This window comes from Moschus berezovskii, chromosome 6 (assembly GCF_049115385.1).
Source record: "Moschus berezovskii isolate FMDL1 chromosome 6, NW_MosBer_1.0, whole genome shotgun sequence".
In the NCBI taxonomy this organism is placed as follows: domain Eukaryota; kingdom Metazoa; phylum Chordata; class Mammalia; order Artiodactyla; family Moschidae; genus Moschus; species Moschus berezovskii.
In genome coordinates, this window is record NC_142465.1 from 107,252,838 (window position 1) to 107,271,226 (window position 18,389).

The following is an 18,389-nucleotide window of genomic DNA, read 5'->3' on the forward strand; positions in this document are numbered from 1 at the left end:
CCAGGAAGTCACCCTGGCCAAGGGAGCAGCAGCCAATAAGGAAGTCTCCAGGGGCACAGAAGCCAAGGGGCCTCAGGAAAAGTCCAGAAAGCCCCACTGCTCAAAGGGGGTGAAGGTTGTGCAGGCCCCCACATCCAGGGGGGTTGAGGGGCCAGCCCATCCTCCCACTCTGCCCTGGAGCTGGTCCAGCCCTGAAGGAACACAGGAAAGATCTGGACAGGGAAATGGGACAGCCTGAAAGGCAAGAGGGAATCACGCGGGACGAAGTGGTTGTCAGGGTCACAAAAAACAGATATCAACACTAAGTCACAGGCACATTTATTATCCTGCGGTACAATTAGGTCTTCCCTTCCCCAGCAGTGTCACGGGAGGGCCAGCCCTCAGGAGGCGGCCACGCTGCCACCCGAAGCAGGCCCGTGGGGCGGCAGGGTCATGGGCGGCAGGAACAGAGCCTTCAGCTTCCCCGACAGGCTGGCAATTTCGGGATCCTGGGCTTCGTAAGACTTGACAAGGCGGGCAAACTTAAGAACACCTGCAAAGGGGAACGAAGCATCAATCCACATCCACAGGGGACGGATGTGCCCAAGATGGCAGGAGGGAACAGCTTGAGCTGGAGTGGATGGCTGCTTCCTCTCTGGCCAGGTAGCTGTCTGCTAGAAGATCCAGGCAATACCCTACGTGGTCCTGATAAACTATTTCCTGGTCTACACCAGGCACGACCAGATGGGATGCAGTGAATGAAAACATCCCAAAGCAGTGTGCTTCCCAGGATCAGATTAACCATTTTAGCAGTTTAGTCACAAGAGCTCAAAGCATGCGTACCCACCAGAACGGGATCGCCAATCTATAACCAGGACACAGGAGGATCATGGGCCAGCTGGGCGGAATCAATAAACACTCTTGGAGAACTCAGTGATCTCACCCAAGAAACTGAACCCTCAGATTAGCCAGCCCTCAGATTAGCTGAAACACTTTGGGGGAAGGGGGAGGGGAGGAGGTGGCTGCAGAAGTGTGTGGTCATACAGACATCTCACTAAAAGCCATCAAAATGGGACTCATAGGAAGTTCTCCTGTGGCCTCCAGCACTGGTTTACTAGCAGATCCTGATAGCTCATCTTAAGACGGAATAACAGTATAATTAATGGAGAAGGAAACGGTAACCCACTCCAGTATTCTTGCCTGGAGAATCCCATGGACGGAGAAGCCTGGTAAGCTACAGTCCACGGGGTCGCAAAGAGTCGGACACGACTGAGCGACGGAACACACACACACAACATGCACTTAAGAACCTCTCGGCTCAAGTTCACAGCAGACCCTGGGCTCTGAGCGCCAACACTGTTAGACTGCCGCCGTGTGGCGAGAAAGGGGAGGACGGCTCAGGGATCCAACAGGATCCATCGTCCTCTCCTCGACCCAGTTCATCGCCGACCCCCTTCCGACCCACCTTCCCCATCGCAGCTGAAGCCGTAGGCTTTAATAACCTCCTGCTGAATCTGCGTGGCCACAGGCAGCACGAATTGCAGCATTTTGCCCATGTCGTTACACGCGTTGTCCCGAGCCTCGTCCATGCGAACGGCATTCTCCGGCGCCGAGAACGCCTGGATCACCTCGGCCAGGACCACTGTGCGCAGATGCAGCCCAGGGAGGAGTCGCCGCCGCGAGTGGGCATCCGAGTCCGGAGGACCCGGGGGGCCGAGAGACCATGGAAAAGAGCAGCGGATTAGTAAACTGAAAATAACCCGATAAACTCGGCCGCCCAATCCCCCGCTGAGGGCAAGGAGGTCCCTCTAAAGAGAGAATGGTCCCGCGCGCCCCCACTTCCCAGCGAACGCAGTCACACCTCTTGCCCAGCGCCCTTCTCGAGAAAGAAGCCCACCCGGCAGGTGGGAGGCTTCTCACCCTTGGCCTGCTCGGCGCTCAAGGCCGCGGACTGAGCCGAAGCGGACGCCATAGAACAAAAGATTCACGTGGGGCACGGACTAGCTGGCAAGAAACGAACCAGCTCCTAGCGTTGCCCTCCCGACGCAGATTGCAGGCGAACGGGAAACTACATCAGACACAGCCGGAAACTTCCCGACGAGAGTCCCAACCTCTCGGATCTTCTCTGCCAGGAAGTAACCAGACAAATATAAACCAAGAAAATAAATAAAAAAATCTCGTATTAAAAGAAAATAATAGTTAACCGTCCAAACATCATTCTATTGTTGACAACGACTTGTGTGGGAAGGGCTTTCCGGTGCGTAACCGGAAAACCTGCTAGACAAATTCTAAAAGAGCTGTAACACTGCCTGCGCAGTAGCCGGAGAGAGCGCGGCATAGCCACCAACCCCACTATCGGTGAGGGTGAGCATCGACGGCGGGTTCCCAGCTCCTACTACTGTACAGATAACGAAGCACACTGCGACTTTCGGAGGGGAAGACCGTGTTCTAAGGAACTCTCTTAAGTTCTTCGCGTCTAGAGTTTGTGAACGTTGGATGGGGGGCTATGCAAATGACCCGATGCTGATTGGCTGAGGCGGAAGTCAGTCACGCCCCCTTTCATTTTTAAGAGCGCAGACAGGGCATTGCCGCGAAAGAGCTCGGCAGCTCCCGCGCTTTCCTAAAATGGCCTTGCGTCGAGGTGTGAGCTGACGCCCTCTAATTTCCCTTCCCTTCTGGGCATTTGAAATTGTCCCCCGACTCCCTCTCCCCGCAGCCTTAGGGTGGTTAAGACACCTGGGTTCTAAACTTGTTGCAGCCACGCCCCCTGCACCTCCGCTGTATCACCATTTCTAGCTACTCGACCAAAAGGATTCGGTCCCTGGAGGCTCCTAGCTGTGGGACCAGTATCAGAAACGCCTCCCGAGTCTGCGTAGTTCCCTAGAGCTGTCCTGGGCCGCCACCATCCTGACTGCTCAGCCTTGGGAGAAAGGGTTGGGACTTGCCCCGGCACCCCCTTATGGCGGAGCCAGGGCTCCAGGACCCCGGGGCTCTTTGTGAGTCCCCTCTCCAACTCGCCAGGGCCCCTACCCACTTCCGGGCTGGTCTCTGGGAGGTCGCACGGCTTTCTCTCGAGGTGTCACTGCGCAGAGACCCACACCCCCACCCACGCCCCACAGCCCACAAAGAAACAGCCACAGACATCTTCCTGGGGAGTCGTGAGGATGTTTTTGTTTGGTTGGTTTCGTTTGGGATGTTCTTTAAAGAGCGTCATATAGATATTTATATATATAAATTATTAAAGTGGGAGAGGGGCAAGGGTCATACATCGCAGTGAGGGAGCGCACACGGGGCGGGGGGGGGGGGCGCGGCTGGGGAGGGGCAGGGGCGGCACACGATGCTACGCAAAACAGCCACAGCTAACAGATGAAATAATCACACCAGGGGTTGGGGGCGGGCAGCGGCCACGGGGGGGTTGGACGTGGGGGAGGAAGAAAGTCAGGGGCCAAGGGAGAGGGACCCGGTCCAAGATACTGTGCGCTTTCTGCCCCCACCCACCCCCTCCCCGCCTCCGCACACCACAGGAGCCTCGGCCTTGCATCTGTCCCTTCCTCCCTCCTGCCCAGAGGCCTAAGCCGCACCCTGGAGGCTCTGAGTGGCAGGTGGGGAGGCAGGCCTCCTGGGTCCAGAGGCAGGGGCATGGTGCTCTCTTGATCGCAGGTCCTACAGCGGCTTGTCGCTTTCCTTCTTCAGATGACTGGGGGGAGACCGAGCAGAGCAGGGGGTGGGAGGAGAGAGACAGATCCATCCTGAACGGCCCGCTCACTGAAGATGGGTCCCATCCCGCGGGGGCCACATCCACCCCTGGCGGGCTGGGGTGCATCCCCTCCGCCGGGTCCCCTCCAGTGGCTCCCGGGCACCCTGTGGTACCTGTAGTAGTCCTCCTGGGCGGGCAGCGGCACACTGTGCAGCGGGTGATGGGCGTGCAGCCACTGCTGCTGCTCCAGTGCCAAGCGCTGCAACTCAGCCGACTGTGCGTGCATGGCCTGCAGCTGGTGAGCTGCCGACATCGGGGCAGAGAGAGAGGCTGGCAGGTCCCGGTATGGAGCAGCTGTGGGCAGGAAGGGCAGGGGCCACGTGACTGATGAGGTACTCAGGTGGCCAGACACTACACACAGAGGAACCACAACTAATCAACTTAGGTGAGAGCCAGTCCTGCAAGCTGCCAGAAGTGGTTAGGATCCAGTCCTCTGAGCCTGACCCTAACACCTGTGCCTCTCGGCCAGGGCCTCAGCCGTCCTGCTTCCACTCCCAGTTCCTCCTGCCACCTCTCATCTCTCCCCAAGCCCAGTCATACTGATTCCAGCACCTAACTTCCTCCATTCTTTCTCTCGAGAGACCGTCCCCACCCCCAACCTCCATTCTTACCAAAGAGCTGGTGACGAAGAACTTCGTTTTCGTGCAGAGGGTGAGGAAGAAGGGGGTTGGGGAGGGTCCCAGCTGGGTAGGGGATCCGGGTAAGGTGAGACCCTGAGGCCAGGGGGTCAATGAGAGGGTGCACCGAGGCAGAGGCTGGAGGGTAGAGAAGAGGAAGGTGTCAACAAAAGGCAGGTTTGGGCAAAACCATGCATTTGGGTGAAGGGCTCCATGCCTGAGAAGAGAGGTGGACGGTCAAACAAAGGGTGATCCAGTGAATCAAAAAAGGCACAATGGAGGGGCTAGGGGTCTGGGAGATGGACAGGGCAAGACCCCACTGCAGGAGGGACAGACGGACAGATGGCAGAGGACAGGAGAGTCCAGTTCTCCGAGGGACCTGAGGAATAGGGAGCGGACTACCAAGAAGAGAAGGAAGAGAAAAGGAAGTTTAGGAAATGAGGCAGGGAGGATCTTAAAAGAGAGAGCACAAGGAACCTGGAATGAATGTGACTGTAAGGTTAGATGGGGCAGTGTTCTGACAATTAGAAAAACGGTGGAAAGGCTCATGGTGAGTAAAGCTCATTGTCACTTCTGATCCCACAACCTGAGCCACAGGGCTTTCTAGAAGGTCACAGATCTATAGATTCGGAAAGGAACATGAAATACCTCTGCCTGGATGGAGAAGATGCCAAGAAACAATAGAGCTGAACCCACAGGAGCAAGGAAATAGTTATGAGAAGGGCTCAGGGACAGAGGCTGTGAGGGGGGTAAGGCCGCACTCCTATAAAGGTTTCCACCTCCAGCTTCTGCCATAGGGTGTTGGGGGAGACGCCAGACCTGAATGGAGCTGAGGTGTGGGGCAGGGTCTCTGCAGTAGGGCTGGGGTAGGAGGAGACAGGCTGGGGAGGCAAAGACCAGGGCAGCAATCTCAGGAGAGCAGCTCAGGCCAGACGTGGGGTGGGAAGTCCAGGCCTGAGCAACAGAAGCGCCCAATGACCTGCCAGGGTGCAAAGTGATCTCAAAGGGCTTGGCCAAGGACGACGGAGTCTCACCTGCGTGGATGGCATCCTGCTGGTGGAGGTGCAGGTGAGAGTGGATGTGGGAGTGCTGGTGGTGATGGGGGGTCACGTTGAGCATCTGCAGCCGCGCCAGCGGGTCATTGCCCAGGGCGGCCACCCTTTCCGCGTGCTGCCTCTCAGCCGCCAGACGCTCCGCGTAGGACATGTCAGGCCGCAGGGCGGGCCCGGCTGCCAGCGCTAGTCGTTCTCTCTCCAGGGGCCCCAGGCTCGGATGGAAGGGGAAAGGGTGCAAGCCCGGGGGGCCTGGCTGCAGAGCCAGGCCCCCGTGTCGGGGGAAGGGATCCAGGCCTGGCCCAGGGACCCCATGTAGGGGCTCCAGCTCGCTGGGCTTCACCTCAAAGCCAGGCTTGAGGCGGTCACGCAGGTCTCGTTCACGGGCTTCCCGCTCCCTCTCCCGGGCTGCTGGGTCACTGCTGTACAAGGCCGGGACATTGTAACCCAGGAGCCCCGGGTCCACTGCCCCCAGGGGCACGTAGAACGGATGGTTGCGATTGCCAGGAGACATCACGTGGGGCCGGGCGTATTCACTGAGGGTGCGTAGGGCTGGAGTGTCGGGGCCCAGGTAAGGGGGCACTGTAGCCACAGCACTGCCCGGCTCAAATGGAGGGCGATGGGGCACTGGGCCGAGAGATGGGCACTCCACTGGAGCACGGCCCTCCTGAGCCAACTTCTGTGGGACACAGGGAGACGCGGGGTCAACAAGGCAGGTCCAGGTCCTCAGCTGCTCATTTGTCTCAGCACCTGAATGCCTAAAGCCTCAGCTTACTGTAACTCGTTCTACCAGGGATTTCCCTGCCCCTTCTCTTCCTACGGAGGAGAGATGCTCTTCCTACGATCCATGGGTACTCTGACCTGAGCTTGCCTTTCTTCAGCCTAGGGATGCAATTCCTGCCGCTGGAATCCTCTGGTCTCCATTTCCTGGGCTGCCATGGCTCCTCCTGTCCGACAGGTGGCGCATGGCCCCACCCCCTCGAACCTCCCTCAGTCGCGTAGAGGGCGACCCCGAGGCGGGCGGCGCGCGCAGTGACGCACTCACCACGCTGCGTTCCAGCTCGCGCTCCTTCTCGCGCTCGCGCTCCTTCTCGCGTTCCCGCTCGCGCTCGCGCTCCTTTTCTTCGCGCGCGCGCTGCTCGGCCTCGCGCCGCACCTTCTCTACCAGGTCGGCCCGTTTCTTGGCCAGCTTGGAGCCCTCCAGCGGCACGAAGTACAGATCGCTGCGCGCGCACGAGTTAAAGCCGCGGTCCAGGTGTTTGTTGAACCTGCCGGGCGCCGAGGTAGCGCGCGCTCAGCCCCTGCGAGCGGCACCCCCACCGGCGGCAGAGAGCAGGGCCTGCAGTACTTTGAAAAGCATCACACGAACGCGGGGCCCATCCCGCGCCCGCCACCCCCAGCCCCAGCCCCGGCGCTCACCTGGCCGACTGGCTGGCGTGGCTGGGCACATCTACCACCTTGGGAGGGGGCGAGGGGCTGCGGGCCGGGGGCACCGGGCTCTCGGGGGTCTCATATTCCTCCGCCGGCTCCTGTTTGATCTGCGTGGCGCTCAGGGGCGGCCCAGAGGTGGGGGCCGCAGGCGGTGCGGGCAGGGATGACAGGCCGGAGGGCCCCGCAGGCGGCAGCGGCCCGGGCCCCACGGTGGGCGACCCCGGCTTGAAGGTCCCTGGGCCTGCGGGCGGCGAGGCGCCTCGGTAGCCCGGTGGGGTCCCCGTTCGGAAGGAGGGCGGCGACCCCGGCTTGTATCCAGGTGGGGTGGCTGTCTTGTAGGCCCCTGGGGACGGGGCTCGCTTGCCATACGGCGGGGGCCCAGGTGGGGAGGCTGTCTTGTAGCCTGCTGGCGAGGAAGCCACTGTGGCAATGACCGTGGAAAGTGTGGCCGAGGAAGTGGTGACCGGAGGCACCGGTGGAAAGGGGTAGGGCGCCCCTTGGGGGCCCTGGGAAGGAGAGGGGTGTGAACCCGGGTAGGACCCTTGAGAGGAGGAAGAGGAATTGGAAGAAGAGGAGGCTGGGGGTCCGTTGGGACCTGCTTGGCTGTAGGACACCTGGCTGTGAGGTGGGGGCAGGTGTGCTGGCCCTGGTGGATAGGGTCTCAGAGACCCCAGGGAGGGAGACATGGCATAGGGGTGTGCATGGTGGGAACCACCGCTCTCCAGGGGGTGAGGATATGCTCCAGGGGGAGGGGGCCCAGAGCCCCCATGATGTGGTGGTGGTTGCTGCTGCTGCTGCTGTTGCTGGTGGTGGTGGTGATGTGTTGGGGCTGATGGGTGGGCCGTGGACTGGCCTCCAGCTGAAGGAGGGAAGGGACCTGGGTGGGCATTGCTGTTGGCTAAGAGGCGGCCATAGGGAGGAGGTGGGGGGGGACCCTGGCTCCACACAGCCTGGGATGGGAGAGAAGGCTGCGTATACTTGGGGGGCTGATTGGAGACAGAGAGACTGGTCGGGGGAGGGAAGGAGTGGGGATAACTGGGCAGTGCCTGGGAAGCAGGGTACTGGGAGGCAGAGGCAGAAGAACTGGAAGAGGCGGCTGCTGCAGAGCTGCTAGTAGAAGATGAGTAAGGATACCTCATTGCGGGGGCAGGGGCTGAAGAGGAGGACGCAGGGGGCAGAGGATGGGGTGAAGGAGCAAGAGTGGGGCCCTTCTCTGGGCCAGAAGGAAGTCCACCCATGCTCTGCCCCATGGCATGGGGGGAGGGGAGATGCCCAGGTAGTGGCTGGGCCCCCAGGCCAGGAGGAGAGGCTGATGCATTGTTAAGGGGTCGCAGGGCAGGTGGGGGAGGCAGGTTCGGTGTCACGTGGGGGAAGGAGGCTGGTGGTGGCGCAGACGGTAGGTTTCCACCACCGACTGGGGTGTTAGGAGGCTTTGTTGGGGGAGCACCACCAGCCCCAGAGCTTGATATTGAAATGGGGGTGGTGGGTGGGGGGTGCTGCTTACCCCCACTAGGGGCCCCGACTGACGAGGCAGCCCCGCCCCCCTTGGGACCCAGTGGGGGTCCAGACAAAACCCCCCCACCAGAGCCCCCAGGGTAGAGCTGTGGATGAGGGGGAGGAGCCCCTGGAGGAGCCTGGAACATCCGAGATGTGGGGGGCTCCATGGGAGCATGATATCCAGTGGGTGTCACAGAAGGGTGGGGTTCAAAGCCAGGCTCTGGCTGACGGGGGGTGCTGTCAGGTGGTGGAGGGGAGGGAGGGAAGAGTGGAGGTGGGTGATAGGGGCGGGCTGGGCCCTGGGACAGGCCAGAAGACGAGTCGGAGTCATTCTCCACACTTCCAGGGCTGTAGATGCTAGGAGACGTGCTCCGGTTGTCCTGGTCGATGTCCCTGGGGTCACTGCTGCCATCATCATTGAGGCTCCGCCCATCCAGACTGTCCAGATCGGAGGGAGACTGGGGCCGGGGCAGCTCCTGCTGCACAAGAGGGAGAGCCATGGTGGCTTTTGCTTTTCCTGCTCCCCGGGATTTGGGGCTTCGCTGGCACAGAATGATTTCCTGTCCACAGCACACCACTGCACCACAATGTGAAGAATACTCTGGCTCCAGCCCACCACCCGGCCATCTGGGGATCCTCCACTCTCACAGTCTCTCCGCTGCTGCCTAGCAGGCATCTAAGTTCCCTCGGGGCAAACCCAGTTCCTTCCTCAGGCATCCATCTCTAGCATCTCCTCCCATTCCACAGCTGAACCCAAATCCTTATCTTCCACCAGCCCATCTGCCATCCTGTCATCTCATCTACCCTTCTAATTAAACATCCCAGAAACCACTGGTTCTTAAAAAGACCGCTTCTGCATGTTCTTTATGACTTACTTGTTCCTCCTACTGAGACTTCTCACCCTGGATCTCCTCCCCAGACCCTGCCTGAAAACCAGGCCCTAGAAAGGGACAGACTAGAATCCCCCACACTCTACCCATTCCTCTTTGGCCCTGCCTGGTCACCTGACACTCTGGCCAGAACCCTAAAGATCTGACTGACATCCAGACAGGCCACTTTCATAAGCACTCGGATAAGACTTTTCTCTCATATTGCAGACAAAATTAAAGTAAGAATTGTGAGTGAAAGAAAGTTTGGGTGAAAGAATGTCGAGAAAATGGCTCATGATGGTGACAAGGGTCTCCCACCTCAGTTTTGGTCTTTTTTGGTGCGTTGGTCTCCTCACTTTCGCTCTCTGAGATCTCTTCACTCCGGCCCTGCTTGCTGACCTTTGGGGTGGAGGCTTCCTCTACTCGGGCTTTCTGTTAAAAAGAAAATTCCTATCTTGTACTCCCGAGCCCAACCGGTCGGTGCCCTCAGCCAGGCAGGAAGCTCCCCCCAACACACACATACACCGTCAGCCCCAGTGCCCGGGCATCCTGTGGCAGGACGTGGGGACAAAATACCTTGGCCGTCTGCCTAGACTTCTCGGCTTTGCCATCGCTGCTGGACGTGCTGACCCCGCCAGGGGAGGCCCGGCCCCTCGGTCTCAGCTCTTCCCGGGGCCCGGGGGCCTCTTTCTTCCGTCCACTCCTCATTGACATCTGAGGGAGAAGGAAGTGAGCAGATGATGCAGTTTTCTACATTACACCTCACTTCATCTTGTGCCTTCTTTCTATTCCCCTCCGGTGGCTGTCGCAGAAGGATGGGGTTCAAAGCCAGGCTCTGCTGTTGGGGGAGGAAGAAAGGAGGGAGGGAAGAGTCGAGGAGGGTGGCCAGGGTGAGCAGGGCACTGGGACAGGCCAGCATCTTCCCTGACCGTGGCCTTCTGTGTCTCATTTTAGCGCCTACTCACTGAGTCTTTATTCTGTCGTGTCTTCATTCTTCAGGCTGTGGAGACCCCATTCTCCTCTGCCCGGGCAGCTGGATACAGAAACTTCTCTGCTTCACCCTAAGTTCCCCCCAGCTACAGCCTGGGAAGCAAGAAGCAGGCTCTCCGAGTTTTCAGCACCTGGAACTTGCAGGGTCTGTCTCCAGTGAAGCCTGTTGGAAAAAGACCATCAGAGTCTCCAAACTGGAGAACAGAGTCTGAACAGGGTACTGCTGCACCTGTCAAGGGGCTGAGTGAGCAGCCCAGCCAAGACACACTGCTGGCTTGCCCATGGGCCGCTCCAGCTGTCTGTAAGTGAGGGAACCTCTGCTGGCAATGTCATCCCCTTCATCTCTCAGGAAGGCAGAAAGCACAGATGTTTCTATGCGCCCCGATTCAGATCACACTACTTCCCCTTGAAAATATATGCACACGCGAAATTCCACAGAGCCTTACAAAAGGAGCACAAAGAGATGTACCTGAAATATTAGCTGATTTATTGAGTGCCTTCTTTATGTCAAGCCCTTAGTTGACATAAAGCCCAATTTCATTTCATATTTACAACCATCCCTGAAAGTGAAAATCGCTCAGTCGTGTCCGATTCTTTGTGACCACATGGTCTATACAGTCCAGGGAATTCTCCAGGCCAGAATACTGGAGTGGGTAGCCATTCCCTTCTCCAGGGGATCTTCCCAATCCAGGAATTGAACCCAGGTCTCCCACATTGCAGGCGGATTCTTTACCAGCTGAGCCACCAGGGAAGCCCAACCCTATAAAGGAGGTAGTCTTATTATTCCCATTATATAGGTGAGGAGATTGAGGATCAAAGATTGTGATTGTGACTTGCCCAACTTCACGTGATGAGTACACAATGAGGAACTAGAGACAACGCCAGAATCAAGCCCCATCCCCCTGACTTCCAAGCGCATGCTCTTTTCTCAGTACTTAGCTATACTCTCATCAGAAGTTGGTGAGGAGAATTCTCAGAAGGTCTAGATCAGTCTCAGAGACATGAAAAGAATCTTTCTTCACATTAAGAGTAGGTGGGAGAACAATGTCCCATTCAACAGTGCAAAGGCACGCAGCCCTACCAATGCCAAGACCAAACTAAGGTGTCCCCAAAGTGCCGAACTTCATGGGTCTCATAAGCCCCCGCTCTAGTGCTTGGGTCCCCGAAGGCTGGAGGAAAACTCAGAGCTTTCACTTTACCAACCAAATCAGTGGAGATCACTGAGCAAACATTCCAAGTTTATACATAAGTAAGCCTGCCCTCCCATCTGGTTTAGACAGGGGCTCCTAGCTCCTCATAGCCAATCTATATACATCTATATGTTTCCTTATATATCCCTATCTACATAGTCAGCAATTTTCATTTACACTTGTGCTTCCTGCTAAGTGTCACATCTCTCCATGTTACTTACCATAAGATCTTTTGAGAGCAAAAATACTATCTTCTTTTTACTTATTTTTGGTTGCTGCAAGAGGACTGTTGTGCCCCGGCTTCTTGTCACATTGGCTTCTCTTGTGGAGCAGAGGTTCAATAGTTGTGGTTCACAGGTCTAGCTGCTCCACGGCATGGGGGATCTTCCCGGACCAGGGGTTGAACCTGTGTCCTCTGCATTGGCAGGCAAATTCTTAACCACTGGACCACCAGGAAAGTCCCCCAAATACTGTCTTCTGTTTTCTTCCTTTCTATATCCCTCACAATGTCCTATACATATGGGTGTCCTGGTCTCTCTTTACTACTGACCTTTAAACCCACTGACTTTAGCAGGTTTTCCCGAATGAAGTGCTGCTGGCCTTGGTGGGAACGGAGCAGACTTAGCCACCTACTCTGAACTGAAAGCTCTGGCTATGGAAACAGCATTTCCACATTCCACAGCGTATTTTCCCAAGGAATGCAGAGTAAATCCTTCTCACTCACCTCCACTGAACCCTCCTGAGGCATGCCATGAGGGCTGAGCCTAACTTTTCCAGGAAACTTACTGAAAATCTACTTAAAGTCACAAAACTGCTGGGTCGGAGCTCAGGTCTGAGCTTACAACTGATGCTCTGCCCAGTCTGCCAGCCATTTCTCTTCCACTACAACTATTACACATTTTTGAGCTGCTGTATAAATTGGTTTTCTAATATTGTCAACCTACCCCAACCAAAACCCAAAGAAGAAAACCCAACATAACAAAAGGGGGAAACAATCAATGAAAGCACAAGAGAGATGCTAGTGACTGGTTTGTCTTTGGCAGCCCCTATAAAGGAGGGTGCTTGCTTTCCTATCAAAGGTGAGTCAGGGAAAGGCAGGAATGGATGTACCTGAAGAACAGAGCGAGCCCCGTGTGCCCCTCCCCCACCTCAACTTTTAATCAGTTGAAATCTGATAAAATTAGCAATGGGGAGCTCTGAAGAAGAAAAGCAGTCATAAAAGGGTAGGTGACCCTGGGGAGGAGGAGTGGCAGAAGAACGGAGGAGACAGGCTTGGGTTATACAGACACTCCTGAACCAGGAGCCAGTTTCAGCACCTACAAGCTGAGCTAACTACCCTCCTTCCTGCTCTAGTAGTCCCTCACTGTAATTCCAACTTATATGTATAAAGCACCTACTGTGTGTCTGCAAAAAACTAAGCACCTTCACCACCTTACTGCAAAAGTAAAATTATAAAGGCCAGACTGGGGAGGTGGAAACATGAAAAATAAGGAAAAAGAGTCTTTAAGTAAAAACAGGAAATAAGGGAGAAATCTAATGTAAGTCAGAAGGAATACACTCGAGGCACAAGGCTTTCTAGGATGGGCTTGCAGGGTAAATTTCAGGAACGTAGGCCCAGCCCCCACCATCGTTCCAGAACTTCTAGACTAACAAACCAGTCCTAGATAACAGTGCAGCCCAGACCAGCAAATAACAAGGTAGGGCCTAAGCTTCAGGATCCACAGTTGTCACTGGGACCTCAGATACCATCTTATCTGTGACCCTTCCTCAGTGAGGCCAGGGCTCAAAGAAAAAGAAGTGACTTGCCCAAGGTCACAGTTACTCAGAGGTGCAGCCAGGACTAGACCAGGAACCAGGTCTCCTGGCTCCGGTCCTGAAGCCCACCACACAAGCTGTTTCACAGCCCTCTCCCCTGGGCCACACTCACCTCGGATGGGCATAGAGGACCTACCCATGCTTACAAGGTGAGAGAATTAGAAGGTCAAAGGCTGGCTGAGGGAAAGGGTCACTATGGAGACAGTCTGGCAAAGACGAAAAGGGATACCTGAGAAGGAAGACTCAAGTTTAAGAAAAGGGAGAAAAATCTGCACAAAGAAGCAAAAAGATTATACAAAAAGTCCCGGGACTTGGCCTGGTGGTCCAGTGGTTAAGAATCTGCCTGCCAATGCAGAGGACACAGCTTTGATCCCTGGTCTGGGAACTAAGATCCCACGTGTTATGGGGCAACTAAGCTTCGTAAGCCACAACTACTGAGCCTGAGCACCCTAAAGCCCATGCTCCACAACAAGAGAAGCCAGCAGCAATGAGAAGCAGGCACACTGCAACTCAAGAAAGCCCGTGCCATGAAGAAAACCCAGTGCAGCCAAAAATAAAATTAAATAATAACATTTTTTTAAAAGTCTCTAATAACAAACTGCCAAGGGTGGTATAACTAGGATCAGGAGTGTTTCTATCCTCCCACCATGCCTAAGGGGAAGGACTTGAAGAAACACACATGACCTGCAAGTAATATGTCTACTTGTTCCCAAAGACAGCTGAATGGAGGCGGGTGGAGGCCCCGAGGAACCTCCTCTCCACCAGCAGCACCAGAAACATCCTCCAGAACTCAACCAAGAGTCCGAAGGACACAGTAAAAGGCTGAGACCCCATCTCTTGGACATCCCACACCGCTGGATCATTGCCATGGCAACAAAATGGCAGACCCTGCCCCTCAAGAGTCCATCCCAGGGGTCCATCTGTCAGCCACTCCCCCTCCAGTTGCCAAAGCAACTCCTGTCCTCCTATGGCACCCTCAGGGAAGGGAGCTTAAAGAGTACCTACTCCAGTAGAGATAAGTGCATGCACAAAGGGAAATCTTTGAGCAAAAACAGTAATGAAGATCCACCCCCTCTTAAAGAAACCACAGCTAGAGGGGCAGTGTGTGCTCTGGGGACTTGTGGGTGGGTGTCACAACTTGTTTGGAGTGCTTGTAAGATAGCCCAGTTCGCTCCAGTCCACCCTCCCAGAAACCGTTTTCCTCCAAGTCTCCCTCCAAGGGTCCTGTCTTCCTCATCACTTGCAGGAGGAACCACACTACTGGGCCCCAGCATGCCCCTCTCCAAGAAGTACCTACGCCTGGGATTGGAAAAACAGGGTCAGAGGTGACCCGGAGTTGGGGAAAGAAAATTGAGTCACAAAGGCATCACCTTCCCACTTCCACCCGGGAACACGCCGGGTTTTTCTTCTCAAAGGCGGCCCTCTCGGAGCGAGTCCCGGTTTCCCCAGGTTCCAATCTCCTCCCTCAATCAGCTACAAACCCTTTCTATCTACCTACCACACCCCTTCCCCATTTCCCACCTCCCTTCTATACCTGGCACCCCGAACCCCGGGCTCTGACACCCGGGTTCTGGGCCTTCGGGGCTTCTCCTGGAGTCCTCATGCTCCACCTCGCTTCCATCTCTCCATTCTTTTTTGCCTTCGCCCAAAGCCCCCTCCCGGGCACCCCGTTTTTCCTCCGCCAAACTCCCACCTCGGGGTTCCTCTTTGGGTCTCGGGGTCCTGCCTACCCTCCTGCCCCATTGGCCCTCCTCCTGAGACCCTCCCACCTCCCCCTACCTTCCAGATCCTCCAAGTGCCCCGACCCCCTTCCCTCCTCGGGGGCCGGCCCCACCCCTTGAGCCCCCAGCCTCAAGGCAGGCATTGCCCGCAGTGGGGGACCAGATCGGAAAAATAACAAATGGAGGCGGCGGCGGCTGCGGGAGGGGAAACTGGGAAGGGTGGGGGTGGGGAGCCGCGGACCAGAACCCCCGCGGGCCCGAGGCCCAGGCGGCAGCAGGGCTTACCTGGTTGTAGCTCGGGACGGCTGGCTGGCTCCGAGCGGATTCCGGGCTCCGGCGCCACCGGGGGGCGGCGGCGGCCGATCCCCCGCCCCCCTCTCCTCTTCCCGGCTCAGTCGCCGCCGCGACGACGGCGGCGGCGGCCCCGACCCCCCCGGAGGGCGGCCCCCATCCCCCCTCTTACCCCACCTGGCCCCGGTCGCCCGCCGGCCTCCGGAGCAAATCCCGACCCTGGCTCTCGCTCGGCCCCTCCCCAGGCCCGCCGCCTCCCCGGGCCACCCGGAACGCCCGGGCCGCGCCACCCGCCCCCGCCGCGCCGCCGTCCGCCCCCGCGGCCCGGCCGGCTCTCGGCGCGGCTGCGACCCGCCGCCTCCCGCCCGCCGCCCGCGCCCGCCCGGCGCAGCCCACGCCGCCGCGATCCCCGGCCCCCTCAGGCGGCCTCCGCCCGCGGCCTCCGCCCCTGCCCGGCGTCCGTCTCTCTCGCCCCTTCCTGGCCCCTCCCTGAGGCCGCCGGTACCCCCGAAACGGGTCCCGGCCCCAGGCCCCTGCCCGATGCGGGGCTGCGGGCCGGCGGGCTGGGCGGCGCGTCCGGCGACTCGCGCAGGAAAGCGGACGGCGAAGGGAGGGCGCCCGGGAGAGGGGGATGGGAGAAGGGAGGAAGAGGGAGAAGGAGGGAGCGCGGAGGAACGGAGGAGAGAGGGGCCGGGAGGGAGCCGCGAGGGAGGGAGCGCGAGGCGGGCGGCGAGGGGGAGGGGATCCGGGGAGGGGAGGCGCCGCGCGAGCTGGCCGAGACCGAGGCCGAGGGGCCCGGGGCGCGGGGAGGGGTGCGCCGAGGCGGAGTGCGGGGAGCCCGCGGGCCTGGCGCGGGAGAGGGCTAGACGGCGGGGGGGCGCCGCGGGCCGTGATGGGGGAGGCTGGAGAAGTTTGGGGGGCCTACGGGTGTGTGGCGGAGGTGAAGGGGGAGGCTGTGGGTGTGTGGCAAAGCCGCGGGCATGGGGTGAGGTGGGAGGGATGGAGCTTACTGGGGGCAATGAGATGTGACCAGGGGAAAGAAGCTTGGGGTGACAGCGTCTGTGGCAGACACATAGCGGAAGAGGTTTGTTGTGGGGGGGGGCAGTTGTGAGAGAATGGGATGAAGTTTGGGCTCCTAAGGAGGGGAAGAAATCGACAAGATGGAGACGTATAGGAGAGGATGGGTTTCTGAAAGAGTGAAGAGTCTGGGGGTGAAGAGTGTTGGGGAAAGAACAGAGAACATAATTTGGGGGAGTGACAAGTCTAGAGATGTCCTGTGGAGAAAGAAGGAAAACTAGAGGAGCCTTAAGAAAGGATGAAGGAGGTGGGTCTAGATGCAGAGTCCTAGGGGGACTGGGTTCTGGGTGGGAGAGGAACGTGGGAGACTGGGATGGCCGGATTGGGGGTGGGGGACGGGTTCTGAAAGAGCTGAGGAGAGTTTCTTGGGCAAGACAAGGGCGATAGAAGGAGGGGAGGGAGTAAAGACGATTAGGAGGAAATTTAAGAGCAGTGCAGGCCTTTGGTGGCCCTAAGAGGGAAAGTCCGTGAGAAGGACAAGCTGGTGGACAAGGGAAGGGAAAGCAGAAGACAACGGTAGGAGTGAAGAGGGAAGACGTTCATTTATGGAAGTGGGACACCCTCCCCAGGCCCTCTGGCTGGCGGTAGCTCCATTTTCCATCTCAAATCTGTCCTAAGTCATCACTCGTGGTACTTGGGGGGGGGGGTTCGGGTGGGGACTAGGCTCCATGTGGAGACAACCTCAGGTGCCCCGATTATTCTAATGCGGAGACCATTCCACCACAGACTCTCTCCAGGCAGCCTCTGCCCCTGACAGTCTCCAGCCACTCCCAGTCTTCAGCCAGGAGGCCAGCACCCCCAGTCCACCCAACCCTCCCAGGGTCTCCTGGGCTCTCTCCCTGCCCCAAGCCAAGCAGCAACATCTCTCAGGACAAAGGACACCAAGATGCTGGGTGATTTTTGGCAGCAGAGATTGGGAAGGCTAGAGAATGGGAGGGAGGCAGGCTGGGAACCGGGAAGAGCTGGAGCTGGAGTCGGGATTGGGAGCCCTCGCTAGCACTCCAGATTTGGAGCGGGGATGGGGTAGTTGTGCCAGCGGGCCGGCTTGAGGTTGAGGGTGGGCCCTGAAGGTAGGATCCCCACCACCACCCAGCCTCCAGAGAAGGAAGGAGACTGGTTATGGAGCAACTGGTAGATTTTGTCTCCTATTTCCCCAGGCCCAGCTCAGCCAAGCTCTAGGAATACCCAAGTGCTAAATGGATTTTGTGCACCGGGAACCTGAGCAGGAAGCCTTCCCTGGCCTAGGAATGAATTTCCACTCTTCAGACTCTTGAATCAGCTGGCACTCACTCTATTACCCCAGGCCCACCTTATCCCTCAGGGTTTTCCAGACAACTCCACCCCTGCCGCTGCCCACTGCACCCTAGGAGGACCCCAGCTCCTCCTCCCCACCCCCAACTTTGCTCCAAGACTCCTCCTCTCCCCGAGGTTCCCCCTCCCCATTGCATTTCCTCTCTCTCTGCACTGCCCAGCTCAGTCCCCCACTGGGCCCTGGCCCAGGCTCTTCCCAACTCCCTTCCAGGCTTAGCCCTTCTGCCTCCTTTTTTAACCACTAAAGGATCGGCTAGGATGGTGACATGTTGTTCTTGCATCCCTAAGTCCTGTCTGACTTTGTGACACTATGGACTGTAGCCCTCCAGGTTCCTCTGTCCGTGGGATTCTCCAGGCAAGATACTGGAGTGGGTTGCCATTTCCTTCTCCAGGGGATATTCCCAACCCAGGGATGGAACCCGTGTCTCCTGCATTGCAGGCAGATTCTTTACCACTGACCTGGGTGGTGGTATATCTGAGCCTAAAAGAAAAGGAGAGTGAAAAGAGAAGCCAGGGCCTCTCCCCTCCTGATCCTCCCCGACCTGAGGACCGGATTCAGTTCAGCTTCAGGAAGCATCACACACACCCCACCATCATTGGTCACCCCAGCTCCCCCTCTCTGGCCCCAGCTCCCCACAACCCACCCGTTTCCAGGCAACAGCACATAAGGAAAGTGGAGAGAGGGGCCTGGGAGGCCCAGGGAGGGGGAGATGTAACCCAATCCACCCCAGTACCTGAGGGTTTTGGTGGAGGGGGTGGTGCATGAGAAGGTAACCCATCAAGGAAAGAGGG

At 57.9% G+C, this 18,389-nt stretch overlaps 2 protein-coding genes and 1 non-coding gene across 6 annotated transcripts; all 3 read right to left on the reverse strand.

Annotated features, from left to right (window-relative positions):
- Nucleotides 1-301: 301 nt before the first annotated feature.
- C6H12orf57 (chromosome 6 C12orf57 homolog) lies at nucleotides 302-2,283 on the reverse strand. Of its 2 annotated transcripts, none has more exons than XM_088837381.1 (3): nucleotides 1,841-2,283; nucleotides 1,445-1,621; nucleotides 302-532 (listed from the first exon to the last, which is right to left on the reverse strand). In XM_088837381.1, the coding sequence occupies exons 2-3, from the start codon at nucleotides 1,566-1,568 to the stop codon at nucleotides 381-383; spliced, it is 276 nt and encodes a 91-aa protein (XP_088693507.1). In that variant the 5' UTR covers nucleotides 1,569-1,621; nucleotides 1,841-2,283; the 3' UTR covers nucleotides 302-380. The 2 variants fall into 2 exon arrangements, with proteins under 2 accessions (XP_088693507.1, XP_055251362.1); XM_055395387.2 differs by having other exon boundaries at nucleotides 1,900-2,281.
- On the reverse strand, nucleotides 2,225-2,287 carry LOC129537307 (U7 small nuclear RNA). Its single transcript, XR_008681975.1, has one exon. It is a non-coding gene; the product is annotated as a U7 small nuclear RNA (small nuclear RNA).
- Nucleotides 2,288-3,130: 843 nt separating this feature from the next.
- Nucleotides 3,131-15,361, reverse strand: ATN1 (atrophin 1). Of its 3 annotated transcripts, XM_055395385.2 has the most exons (11): nucleotides 15,204-15,360; nucleotides 11,604-11,797; nucleotides 10,168-10,355; nucleotides 9,779-9,916; nucleotides 9,521-9,634; nucleotides 6,825-8,812; nucleotides 6,451-6,673; nucleotides 5,388-6,084; nucleotides 4,348-4,491; nucleotides 3,850-4,030; nucleotides 3,131-3,676 (listed from the first exon to the last, which is right to left on the reverse strand). In XM_055395385.2, exons 3-11 carry the CDS (start codon nucleotides 10,192-10,194, stop codon nucleotides 3,643-3,645), a joined length of 3,546 nt encoding a protein of 1,181 aa, XP_055251360.1. In that variant the 5' UTR covers nucleotides 10,195-10,355; nucleotides 11,604-11,797; nucleotides 15,204-15,360; the 3' UTR covers nucleotides 3,131-3,642. The 3 variants fall into 3 exon arrangements, with proteins under 3 accessions (XP_055251360.1, XP_055251361.1, XP_055251359.1); XM_055395386.2 differs by lacking the exon at nucleotides 11,604-11,797 and having other exon boundaries at nucleotides 6,825-8,809; nucleotides 15,204-15,361; XM_055395384.2 differs by lacking the exon at nucleotides 11,604-11,797 and having other exon boundaries at nucleotides 15,204-15,361.
- Nucleotides 15,362-18,389: the final 3,028 nt, after the last annotated feature.

What these genes read in the sequence shown, in the direction of transcription:
- C6H12orf57 (XM_055395387.2), bottom strand. Translation starts at nt 1,951, where the DNA reads ATGGCGTCCGCTTCGGCTCAGTCCGCGGCCTTGAGCGCCGAGCAGGCC. An exon ending in GAGCGCCGAGCAGGCCAAGG is followed by an intron (nt 1,622 to 1,899) that starts GTGAGAAGCCTC and finishes ATCTGCGCACAG; the next exon opens with TGGTCCTGGCCGAGGTGATC. An exon ending in CTTCAGCTGCGATGGGGAAG is followed by an intron (nt 533 to 1,444) that starts GTGGGTCGGAAG and finishes TCCCCTTTGCAG; the next exon opens with GTGTTCTTAAGTTTGCCCGC.
- ATN1 (XM_055395384.2), bottom strand. Translation starts at nt 10,194, where the DNA reads ATGAAGACACGACAGAATAAAGACTCA. An exon ending in AGTCTAGGCAGACGGCCAAG is followed by an intron (nt 9,635 to 9,778) that starts GTATTTTGTCCC and finishes TCTTTTTAACAG; the next exon opens with AAAGCCCGAGTAGAGGAAGC. An exon ending in TCTTCGTCACCAGCTCTTTG is followed by an intron (nt 4,031 to 4,347) that starts GTAAGAATGGAG and finishes TCCTGCCCACAG; the next exon opens with CTGCTCCATACCGGGACCTG.